This window comes from Capra hircus, chromosome 3, assembly GCF_001704415.2.
Source record: "Capra hircus breed San Clemente chromosome 3, ASM170441v1, whole genome shotgun sequence".
NCBI lineage: Eukaryota > Metazoa > Chordata > Mammalia > Artiodactyla > Bovidae > Capra > Capra hircus.
The window spans coordinates 77,093,543-77,106,307 of NC_030810.1; the positions used below are offsets into that span (position 1 = coordinate 77,093,543).

The following is a 12,765-nucleotide window of genomic DNA, read 5'->3' on the forward strand; positions in this document are numbered from 1 at the left end:
TCTTCCATTTTCCCTTTTAGCTTTTATGTCTTACAACCTTTAATTAATTATCTTACATAATTTACTTGTTTATCAGGCTCCCACCAATCACGTGTAGGAGTTCCCTGAGGGCAGTGACTTTGTTTCATTGCTGCATTCCCAGCACCTTTGAGCCTGGCTAACGGTAGGTGCTCAAAATACTATCTGTTGAATGAATAAACGAGTTGTACGTTTCCAAACTCAGTTTTGGACCATTTGTAACTAGGCATTCTCAGGAAACTACTGAAACAAGTGAACAATTCGGTATCTTTAGTTTTTAACCCATTATTCTTCTTGGACCTACAGTAATTCCACAATAAAGAAATCAAGATTCTTCTCCATACTTCAAACCTTTTGTCCATTTTCCCTGGAAGATGGGCTTTCCTTTTCCCTCAGCCATGAATATCTCCTTAGGCATCTGTACCATCTCCTGAATGGCTGACCTGATACACGTGCAGCCTCAGTCAATATAGATTCTTAATCTTCGACGATCTTCCAGTCTATGCAGTGTATATTAGGTACAACCAGATGTTGTAAACGCAAGTGTATTTGCCCTGTTGATTGTCTGCAGACTGGCCACACTTTACCTACCTAGTCCTGCCATGTCTGCAGTCAGGAAGATGTGGACACGTGAAGGATGGAATGTCCAAGACTGTAGCCAGGCCCCTCATTTTAAAGATGAGGAAATCAAGGCTCAGAGAAGTTAAGCCAAGTAAACTGAGGCCACGTAAAAGGGTCAAAACGAAGACACAAAACATAATGTGGTAGAAAACGCAAAAGAAGCCAGGTGGCTTGCCTCCCGCCATTTAGGGGGTTCACAAAATAATCCTCTAGTACAGCTCTACCTAGCTCTCTCATTTTAATGCTCAACCACTAGCTCCCAGGCTATAAAAACGGCACGTCCCGCCGTCGCACCTCCCTCGGAGCGGGAAAAAAAGCGGCTCACAGCAGTCTCACAGGCCCGGGCCACCGACAACTGGACTCTCGCGAGACTAGCGGTCCCGGAGAACTGGTGCCGAGCCTCCCGGAAGTGGGCGAGGGGACCTGTCAGCTCCCACCCGGCTGTGTGCTCTTGAGGCGCCGTGGGGAGTCGAGGGTCTCCCCGGGGACCGGCGCGAGGTGGAGTCACGGAGAAGCTCTCTGCCACTCACACGGCGGCGTCGGCCCTGCCCCGGCTGCCGCCGCCCCTCCCTTTGCCCTTCACGGCGCCCGGCCCTCCTTGTCAGCAGCTTCCTTCTGCGCCTGGGCAGCCTGCCTTTCCCCTCTAGCTTTCCTTCCAGTCTCCTCCCCCGACTCTTAACAGCGGAGTCGCGGGTCCTGCAGTGTCCCAGAAGCCGCACGTATAACTTGCTCGGTGTAAGTGCTAGGAATGTCGCCGGCCTCCCGGGGAAATGCGTTCTTTCTATCTATAGCTCTGTCTGTACATTCTATGTTCACGGCAGCTATTCCAGGGGCAACAACTGTTTCCCTCTGTTCTCCTCTCCCCATTGGTGGCTTCCGACCCGAATTTGGGAATGGGGAGATCGCCCACCTGTTATCTTTGAGCAGGCTAATCTCTTGTAAGCAGAAGTGCCATATGAAGCCTTCAGAGTCATTTGGCTTGGGGCTGGAATTTTACCCCCTACCCAACCTCAGGTTTTCCAAAACGTATTGCTTTTCTATGAAAATACTTCATTTTTTTATATTGTAATTTTTGCCGTGGTCTTGTGCTCGAAGGGAGGAAACAACTTTTCAATTTGCTTCTTCTGTTCTTATTTATAAGATTCATTATCTGATAGGGTTAAAAACACGTTTTGAACATGTAAGTGTGTGGCTGTCAGCCCTAGAGAATTTAAGATAATAGTTATTTTCTTTATCTTAATTCCATTTTCGTCTCATAGGGGCAACTCATTCGATTTCGGAGTTCTGTTAATTCTTCTGAGAGATTTCAAATCCTCTAGAAGCCAAAATGGGACACAGTAAACAGATTAGGATTTTACTACTGAACGAAATGGAAAAGCTGGAAAGGACCCTCTTCAGACTTGAACAAGGTCAGTAGCAAGTCATTTGATTAGCTCTGTGTCTTTTACATTTTTAATTCATTATCATTAATTTTTTTTAACTTTTAGATATAATTTCCAAGGACTTTTCTAAACCTGATTTGTGTGAAGACATTTCTGTGTTTTAAAAAATATCACTAATGAAAGTGAAGTTTTATTTGTCATGTTAGAGTGAGGATAAAAAATTCACTTTACTTAGCTTGCTAACTTCCACTCAAGACAAAAGTTGCATTTATAATCAGAAGATTGACAGTGTTATTTCCATTAGCATTTACTATTAAAACTTGGCAAATTGTTTCATAAGTAATTTTCCTTTGGGTATGTCTGTAGTTTTGCTGTTTTATAGCTCTCTCTTTTCCTTTACTGGACATCTGCATTAGCAAAATAGATCACAGCAAAAAGTAAACTATTATTTATGTTTATCAAAAGCCTCCCGACTGTGGAGAAGGTAAAACTTGAAAATATTTTTGCCGAATTAAAACCAAAATAATTGATTAGGTTGTGTTGAAATATATTCTAGCTGTGATTTTAAAGATCAAATTATAAAAGACTAATCAAATAGATGCATTATTTTCTTAGACTTGTATTTTACAACATTGAAAAAAAAAACATTTCACACTCATTTATGTTAATATAACTTGTGAAGTAGAAGTTTAATGTATGAAAAGTAAAATGCTATCCCCTTTCTCACCCTCCCAAATGGATGTTGATAGTAGTAAACATTTTGAAGAAAATTTTCCTCTGAATTTCTCAAGAGCTAATTTTTTTTTTTAATTTCGGCGGTCAAATATGTTTCCTCCCTGGCAAATCTTCATCTTCTTCCAACTCCAGTGCTGAACTTAAGATCACTAAGTACTAAATCCATTTTTGGCTTTCCTGACTCTGCAGTTTTCTGGTTTTGATTTTTTTTCCCCCCATCCTCTTGAGTACTCCTGTCAACTTGGTGGTGTCTTTGCTGAGCTCTCTTCTTCCACATTTTGATTATGTGTATCTTCAAGGAATCCTTTCTTTTTTCACTTCTGCCCTCAAAGAAGTATACATTCCCATGGCCTCAGCTGTGGCCTCCATACTGATGACTCCTTTTGGAAGAAAGGCCTTAAACTTTGCTTGCTTCTTAAAAGCAAATGATTGTAATGGCAAGAGTAGAGAGCTAGAATTGTCCTGACTCTGCCGCTAGCAAATTGTTTGACTTTGGGCAGGTCACATTAATTCTAAACATTATTTGTGATGTGAAGATATTAATTTCCCCTTTTCTACACTGCTGAGTTTTGAGGCTCAAAATTAATAATAAATGGTTTTAAAGCCCCCAGTAGATGCGAAGGCTAGATCACTGTATCTGTCAGTTCTTACCCTGGATTCTTGCCTTCATCCCAGTATCATGATATGGAAGAGTCTGAGGATAGCTCCAGTTTTTTTGCTTAAATCTAACATGTCCAAAGGAGAAGTCAATGGCACCCCACTCCAGTACTCTTGCCTGGAAAATCCCATGGACGGAGGAGCCTGGTAGGCTGCAATCCATGGGGTCCCTAAAAGTCAGACATGACTGAGCGACTTCACTTTCACTTTGCACTTTCATGCATAGGAGAAGGAAATGGCAACCCACTCCAGTGTTCTTGCCTGGAGAATCCCAGGGACAGGGGAGCCTGGTGGGCTGCCGTCTATGGGGTCGTACAAAGTCGGGCACAACTGAAGCGACTTAGCAGCAACATGTCCAAAACCATCTCACAATTCTCACGTTTTTGCTTCTCAGCTTTTCCGTTTACTTTAGTTTCATAGTTTACAAGGCTAGAAACTTTGTGCTCTTCTTTGAAATTTCTTTTCTTTAACTACAGCTTCTCTTTAAACCCTGTAATTTCTTCCCAAATGTCTCCTCTTGCCTGCCTGTCTCTTCCATATGCCTGTATATGGATGCTGAAATAATCTTCTTATGCCATCTCTTCTCTTTTTATTAATTGATGTTTGTAGTGTCGTTTAAATAGCTCTGCCTGGCTTCCAGGATTCTATAATGGGATGCACTTTCCCAAGCCAAGATTTTATCTCATTGTTCTTCATTATTAGTGTTCTACATCTTTACAGTTCCCTTGTTAATTCCCTTCCAAGTGGCTTTTCTTATGCCTGTTCTTACTCCTCCACTCCTGTCAGATTCCTCTGTGTCTGTTAAATTCCTTTACTATCATTTTATGTGTTGCCTCCCTCTCAGTGTTCAGCTAAAATTCCGCTTCCTCCATGAAGCTTTTTCTTAATTTGTTGGTGTCTCCTTTCCATGATTTCTGATTATACAGTGGGCACAGGACAGTCAAGTGCTTAACGGTATAGCAGTGTCTAAAATCTTAGTGTCCAACTATAGTTTAAGATCTGTAAAGATAGAAACAGTATTACAGATGTAGTGCAGTGTACAACAGCTAATAAATCCTTGCTGGGTGATCACTATTAAAGTGCCAGTTAAAGCTAGCCTAGCTGTTTGAAGAAAGAGCTCTGAATAATATGGCTGACCCTGTACCTCTGATTAAAGCCAGTAAATTCATCCAAACAATATAAATGGGAGCATGTTGATTTTTTTGTGCAATAATGATTCACTATTATTTTAGAAGATAATTGTACTATGAAAAATGAAGAGAAGGGACACTGGAGGCAAGAAATCATGTAGAAAACTATTTTACAAACATGTCTGGTTTAACTACATTAGGGTTTTTAAAAAGAGGGGACAGAGTATAAGACATTTTAAAATTCATAGGACTTGGTGACCAATTAGGTATAAAGAAGAGCTCTGGCAAATTTTGGTTCTTTCACCAAGCCCTTCTTCATTTTTCTTTCCTTTTCACTTTTCCCTAAGAAATGATTCCTCCTCATTTTCAAGGCTAACATCTCCATAGACTCTCCTGATTTAACAAGTACAAGACCAAGTAATTAGCCTTTCCCTGTCTTTCCTATCTCATTTAGTGGTAGAATAATGAGTATAAAAGTCATTATTTCTCAAACCTGGGATTCTTCCATTTTTTATATAGGTTGGTCAAATTTCAATTTTTACTTGTTTTGAAAGAAAACATTTATAAAGATTCCATAATTAGGAGTCAAGTTTCTATAAATTGAGTGGAGGGAATGATGTAGAAAAACTTAGTTTACAGTAATAGTGTAATTTCTCACCTTCCTAGTTTCATTGCCTGCAAGAGGGAAATGGCTAATCTGAGTAAAGTATTCCTAGTGTGTGAGGAATAAGATAGCCACATCATGTACTGCTGTGCTAAGCTAATTTTAGCAAACTGAGCTATTAATTATGGAAACTGACATACTCTAGGTATTCTGATGTTTCATTTACTGTATATAAAAATTTTAGTTTCAAGAATATGGATTAGAGGATACAGAATGGCTATATATACCCTTTCGGGTATATACTACCTATGAGGATATAAAAAGAATAGAATTTAATTTTCTTTCTCTTCTCTCTTTCCTTTTGTCTCTCTCTGTTTCTACCTATTTTGATTAGTTAAAATGAGTTAAGAGAAATTCCCTGGTTGTCCAATGGTTAGGTCTCTGTGTTATCACTGTCAGGGACCCAGGTTTGATCCCTGGTCAGGGAACTAACATCCCATAAGCTGTGTGGTACAACCAAAACAAGTTTTTTAATATAAAAATAATTAAAATTTGCTAATATATGATTGATATTAATGCTCTTGGTTCATATGTCAGTTGAGTTATAAACAAAAAAGATATATTCTGAGGAAAAAGTGGAGGTTATAGGTCTACAAGACGTTGACAGTCACGGTGTCACATGGTATGTTGCCATGAATTATACTTTTATCTAAGCCAGGTTAGGTAGACATGCCAGTTATATTATCTTAAATAGTAGAATCTTTACCACACTTTGTAATGAGAAGCAGTGTAACCGTAAATTTCTGTTTTACCTCAAGAGGTTGTCAAACTTAAAGATGAGGTAGAGAGTTTGAAATTTGCTGTTTTTGTCCTTTTCAGAAATGACATGTAGCTTTCTGTAGTGTACTTAGAAAATATTCTCAGAAAAATTAAACACAGTCTAACTCTAAGGTAAACATGAATGAGAAAGTAAACTGCTTTTGCTGGAAATTGATGCTGTAGAGATCAGCACATTTCTTTCCTATAAAGGTTCAAGTGGCAAATATTTTCAGCTTTGCAGGCCACATGCTTTCAATTGCAGCAACTCAACTCAACCATTGTACTGCGAAAGCAGCCATAGATAATACATAAATGAATGGTGTGTTCCAATAAAACTTTATTTAAAGATAGGGGTATAGTTTACCAACCCTTGCTACAGGGAGAGCATTTTAAATATGTATTTTTTGTAACAATTCCATCATATGATTTCACCCATATAAATGAATATCTACTTACTTTAAAAACTGATAACAAAGTTTTCTTTGAAATCTACCCAATAAATCTGTTTGAAATCTGTTTGAAATCTACCCAATAAAGAATTTTAGTTAGTTTTCAGATCACCTCTTTAATATATAAAATGGGACATCTCTTTAGCTTATAAAAACAATTGATATATGTCATGGAATATATATATATATATTCCAAGCACGTTTCAACAAAAAATACTTGCATAATTAATGAGTGGATTTGAAAAGTTAAGATCATGGATTAGTAAACATAGCTACCAAGAACTTTATCCATTAGGATTTGGGTATCTTTGTGTTACATTTTTTTTTTAGATCTGAGATCACTAAATAAACTAAATAAACAGGACTTTAAATTACTTTATCACAAAATATTAAACCAAGACTTTTTAAATTAATGAAATGTATTTAATCACATTACTTTTATGAGAGATAATACTAATTTTTAGTGAGAGTTAAAAGATTTGTTCCATTAACTAATAAATAAAATTAATTATTTAAAATATTGTTATTTTATTTACATCTTGTCCTTATTTTGTGTTTTACAAATTGTATAATCTATTAAATTATCATAATCTATATTATATAAGTAAATATTCATATTTGGAGAATACTTGTCATTTTCTTCTGAAGGTAGACCACTGATCCAAATACTGTTTTAGTGGTTTTGGATGAGTTTTAGCCTTTGTACCACAAGTTCTCTGAATCCTTGTGTAATTATAAAAACAATATTTGTATAAGCTGAACAGGGGACAGGTTGTTTAACTGTGCCCAGATTGCTGATCTCTGATATTTGTACTTCAGAATGACACCATTACTTCTGTAATAAATTTAATCATTCTTGGAAATGTAGTTCTCAAACTCACTTAAGTATTAAAACTTCATATTTTAATCCTTTGGGCAATTTACTTCTCAGTCTGTCTCTTCATAATAATAGTTCTAATATAAAAATGATATTTTCCAATTACAAAATTATAAAAAGGTGTAAAAGTCTTTTTTCTGTGCTTTTTGTTTCAAAACAAAATTGGGTTTATACTGTCTAAACATTTTTAATACCTGCTTATAGTATCATGATGTGTAAATTCCATCTCCCTGCTTATTGCCGTATGTCATCATACTTTTTCCTGGAAAGGATTTCAGAAGATCTCTGTAGACACATAAAATGTAACAAAATATTGAAAGTAGCATATTATTAAATATCCCTTGATAATACGATTTGTAGTGGCTTTATAATATTTCTGCTTACAGAATACCATTTGTACCATGATTTATTTAATCATTCTTAATCATTATATATTTAATTTGTTGTGAGTTTAATTATAATAAATGAAACTGTGATGAACATCTTTATGTATGGTCTATGTTTACATCCCAGAGAAGGCAATGGCAAACCACTCCAGTACTCTTGCCTAGAGAATCCCATGGACAGAGGAGCCTGGTGGGCTGCAGTCCATGGGGTCGCTAAGAGTCAGACACGACTGAGTAACTTCACTTTCACTTTTCACTTTCATGCATTGGAGAAGGAAATGGCAACCCACTCCAGTGTTCTTGCCTAGAGAATCCCAGGGACAGCGGAGCCGCGGAGCCTGGTGGGCTGCCGTCTATGGGGTTGCAGAGAGTCGGACACAACTGAAGTTACTTAGCAGCAGCAACATGTTTACATCACTGATTAATTGCCTAAAATATACATGTCTTCATGAAATTATTAGCCAATAATATAAACTTTATTAATATTCTTAGTATGTTTGTGCCAAATTGCTTTATAGAAAAATTTGCACATGTAGCTACTTGGAAAAAATTTATTAGTTTCACTGTGTAGTGTGAGAAGTAAAAGTGAGTCCCTTAATTTTGGCCAAGTTACTTGATAACTCCTTTTGAATAATTTATTTCTTGCTTGTCAAATCCATCTACTATGAGTAAATTTATATCCATATTTTGGTCCAATCCAGGAATATGGTTAACAGTACTTATCACTTAATTATAAATTATAATTTTTTCTAGGAATTCCTAGAACATCTATTCCCTCTTATTATTCATATTGCAGGATTTAAAACAGAACATTCATGTTTCTCTCGGCAAATATAGAAGTATTTAATTGGATTAGAATAAACTGGAAGAGTCCAGCATTCTCTTACATCTTCCACTGGTTTCTTTTCTTCACAAAGAATGTCTTCAGTTCAGTCACTCATCGTGTCCGACTCTTTGCAACCCCATGAACTGCAGTATGCCAGGCCTCCCTGTCCGTCAGCAACTCCTGGAGTCCACCCAAACCCGTGTCCATTGTGTCACTAATGCCATCCAGCCATCTCATCCCCTGTCGTCCCCTTCTCCTCCTGCCCTCAATCTTTCCCAGCTTACCCAGTGTTTAATATTGTGGTGTAGAATTTACCACCTGTCAAACAGCACTGTGAGAGATTTATTTCTTCCAAAGAATGAGTTTAGCCTGACTGAAATATATCTACATGTTCTCTACTTCAGGATTTGCCTTAAACCAAACTGACATTCTTTATATATAAATAAATGGCAGTTCTTAACTCATATTTCTGATTCATATGACTGGCAGTTCAGTTCATTTCAGTCGCTCAGTCGTTTCTGACTCTGCAACCCCATGGACTGCAGCATGCCAGGCTTCCCTGTCCATCACCAACTCCCAGAGCTTCCTCAGACGCATGTCCATTGAGTCGGTGATGCCATCAAACCATCTCATCCTGTTGTCCCCCTCTCCTCCCACCTTCAATCTTTCCCAGAATTAGGGTTTTTTCTAGTGAGTCAGTTCTTCAAATCAGGTGGCCAAAATATTGGAGTTTCAGCTTCAGCATCAGTCCTTCCAATGAATGTTCAGGACTGATTTCCTTTAGAATGGATTGGTTGGATCTCCTTGCGGTTCAAGGGACTCTCGGGAGTCTTTTCTGACACCATAATTCAAAATCATCAATTCTTTGGCTCTCAGTTTTCATTATAGTCCAACTCTCACATCCATCCATGACTACTGGAAAAACCATAGCTTTGACTAGATGGACCTTTGTTGGCAAAGTAATGTCTCTGCTTTTCAATATGCTGTCTAGGTTGGTCATAACTTTTCTTCCAAGGAGCAAGTATCTTTTAATTTCCTGTCTGCAGTCACCATCTGCAGTGATTTTGGAGCCCTGCAAAATAAAGTCAGCCACTGTTTCCACTGTTTCCCCATCTGTTTGCCATGAAGTGATGGGACCAGATGCCATGATCTTAGTTTTCTGAATGTTGAGTTTTAAGCCAACTTTTTCACTCCCCTCTTTCACTTTCATCAAGAGGCTCTTCTTTAATTCTTCTTTGCGTTCTGCCATACGGGTGGTGTCATCTGCACACCTGAAATTATTGATATTTCTACTGGGTTGTGCTTCATCCAGCCTAGCATATCATATCATATCACCATATCATATCATATCACCATGGCATATCATATCACCATGGCAGGGTTCATGGTATCTGTCTCCCTTGCTTATTTATAACATCTTTCCCTGACAGTGAAAAACCTGACTCTTATCACTGTTGTTTGTGAAATATATTTTCAGTTCTAGGCCAACTGTTATGAGTTTTCAAAACTGTTAAAGATGCTGCTCCACTGTCTTCTTTCTTGCACTGTTGCCCGTGAGAAATCTGCTGTCATTCTCTTCCCTGTTCCTCTGTACATACTCTTTTTCTCTCTGGCTGCTTATAAAATATTCTCATTGTCCCTAGTTTTGAGCAATTTGATACTGATGCTCTTTGGTATCATTTTCTTCATATTTCTTGGATTAAGAATATTAAATTCTTAGATCTGTAAGTTTTTTTTTTTCATCAAATTGGGAAATTTTTACCTGTTATTTCTTCAAATAATTTGTCTCTTTTCTTCTCTCCTGTGAGTACTCTAATTACGTTTATGTTAAATCACTTGAATTGTCTGATGCTTTTTCAATTTTGTAGATTCTTTTTTCTCTCTTTGTTTCTTTTTCAGTTCAGTTCAGTCACTCAGTGTCGAACTCTTTGCGACCCCATGAACCGCAGCACGCCAGACCTCCCTATCCATCACCAACTCCCGAAGTTCACCCAAACCCATATCCATTGAGTCAGTGGTGCCATCCAACCATCTCATCCTTTGTCATCCCCTTCTCCTCCTGCCCTAAATCTTTCCCAGCATCAGGGTCTTCTCAAATGAGTCAGCTCTTCGCATCAGGTGGCCAAAGTATTGGAGTTTCAGCTTCAACATCAGTCCCACCAATGACATAGTTGCTATTCCTGTGTCTTGAAATTCACTAATCTTTTTTTTTCTGCCATGTCTCACCACCTCTTAATTTTGTTCCCTGTATTTTTCATTCTTAGGTGTTGTAGTTTTAATCTCTAAAAGCTAATTTGGATCTTTTTTATTTTTTCTTAATATTTTCCATGTATGGACCCAGCTTTTTGAACATGTGGAAAACAGTTTTAATAACTGAAGCCCTTCCTTGTCTACTAGTTCAACATCTGTGTCATTCATGGATTGTGTTTTCCTCCTTCTTTGTATGTCTCATAATCTTTGTTTGGATGCCAGACATTATTAATTTTACCTTGTTGAGTGATAGGTATTTTGGGATTCATACAAATATTCTTGGTCTTTGTTCTGGAGTGAAGTTAAGTTACTTGGAAATATTACTCTTTTTGAGTTTTACTTCTGTGCTTTGTTAAGCCAGTCTAGACCTGTGCCCTATCTCGGGCTCATTATTCCCCACTCCTGAAGCAAGATCCTTCTGAACTTTCTACTCACTGCCTCGTGAATTTTCTGTCTAGCTGGTGAGAACAAACTCTGTTCCTGGTCTCAGGTATTTTTCCTCCCAGACATGCACTGCTTAGTACTGTTCTGAATGCTCAAGGAACACCTTTTCCAGATCTCTGGAGTTCTCTCCCTGTACAGCCTTCTCCTCCTCACCCACTACTCTCATCTGAAAACGCTAGCTGCCTTGACCTCCACAAGTTCCTAGTTCCATCTCTTCAACACAGGAAGTCAGTTGAGATCTGCCTGGGTTCATTCTCCCTGTGCCCCGACCTGTAAACTCTTTCAAGATAGGGCAGTTATAAGGCTCATCTTGTTTACTGTCCATCTCTCAGGGATCACTGACTTTTGTTGCATGATGTCAGGGACTTGAAAAATTATCAGTTCATATATTTTGTCTGATTTTTTTTTAACTGTTGGTTTCTTTCTTTTAAGTTTTGGGGAAGATGGTAAATCCAGCCCCTGTTATTCCATCTTTGCCAGAGGTGGAAGTTGCAAGCTATTTAGATCTCTGTTTCCTCTATGTGAAATGCCCTATTCCAGATATCTGTGTGATCAACTCCCTTACCTCCTGTTTCTGTTTAGCAGGTTTTATTGGATGCTGGACATTGTAAGTGTTCTGTTTTTATCTCTGAATTATTTTCTTGCTTTAAAGGAGTGATGAGTTTTATTTTAGAAGTCATTTACATTATTTGTGGATCAACTTAATCCTTTTGAGGCTTGTTTTTAAGCTTTAATAGGATAGATGTATATTAGTTTGTACTCTAGGACCACTTTAACCCTGTTACTTAAGACATGACTTGAATAAAACAGCTGTTCAACAAGGTCTCCTTAATTCTGGCTGCTTAAAAATTGTAATGTATCCCAGCCCTGGGGGCGCAGTAGGAATTGTTCAATTTACAGCTTCCACTAGCTGTTCTTTTCCCAACCTCACCTCATGTAGTCAAACCCCATTTGTGTACAGTTTAGTTTTCAGGCAGATTCACCATGACTCTAGGCAAATTTCTGGAGCTCTTTCTTTGTTTAACTCCCTTCTTGTCATACTCTGCCCTGAGAATTGCACTCGCTTCCCCCTTCCCAAGCACTCATCTCTGTCTCCTCAGCTCAGTGAGAGTACTGTTTCTGCTCCCTGTGTCACAGCCCAGGAAGGTCCTCTGGTCTGAAAGCTAAAAAGTTTATAGAAAATCTCAGGCATCACAGTTCTTCTCTACCTATTTTTGAGAACAGCTGTTTCATATAGTTCTTTTAGTTTATCAGCAGAGGGCAAGTATAGTACCAATTACTCCATTATGGCCAGAAGCAGATATCTTCAGAATTATATTTTTAATTCACAAGTTAGGTCCTGTCACTCCTGCTCTAAGCTGTTGAGTGACTCATTTTGAGTCAGTGAAGAAGCCAAGATACTTACAGTGGCCTTCAAGTCTCTGCATAATCTGACTCCCTTGTTACCTTTCTTTCGTCTTACCATACTACTCCTCCCCCAGCTTGCCTCAGTCTAGCCATACAGAGCTTCTTGCTGTTTCTGGAACCACCAGGCATGCTTCAACCCTGAGTCCTTTGTTTCTGTTTC

General features: G+C 38.2%; 1 protein-coding gene across 2 annotated transcripts in view; it reads left to right on the top strand.

Moving 5' to 3' along the window:
• The window catches only part of AGL (amylo-alpha-1, 6-glucosidase, 4-alpha-glucanotransferase), an 83,284-nt gene continuing 71,562 nt past the window's right edge, over positions 1,044–12,765 (top strand). The window contains exons 1-2 of one of the 2 annotated variants that reach the window (XM_013962599.2): positions 1,044–1,372; positions 1,899–2,048. In XM_013962599.2, the coding sequence (XP_013818053.1) occupies positions 1,967–2,048 (82 nt within the window). In that variant the 5' untranslated portion in view covers positions 1,044–1,372; positions 1,899–1,966. Of the gene's footprint in view, positions 1,373–1,626; positions 1,820–1,898; positions 2,049–12,765 lie in introns of those variants that run through there. The other variant, XM_005678054.3, reaches the window with a different exon arrangement.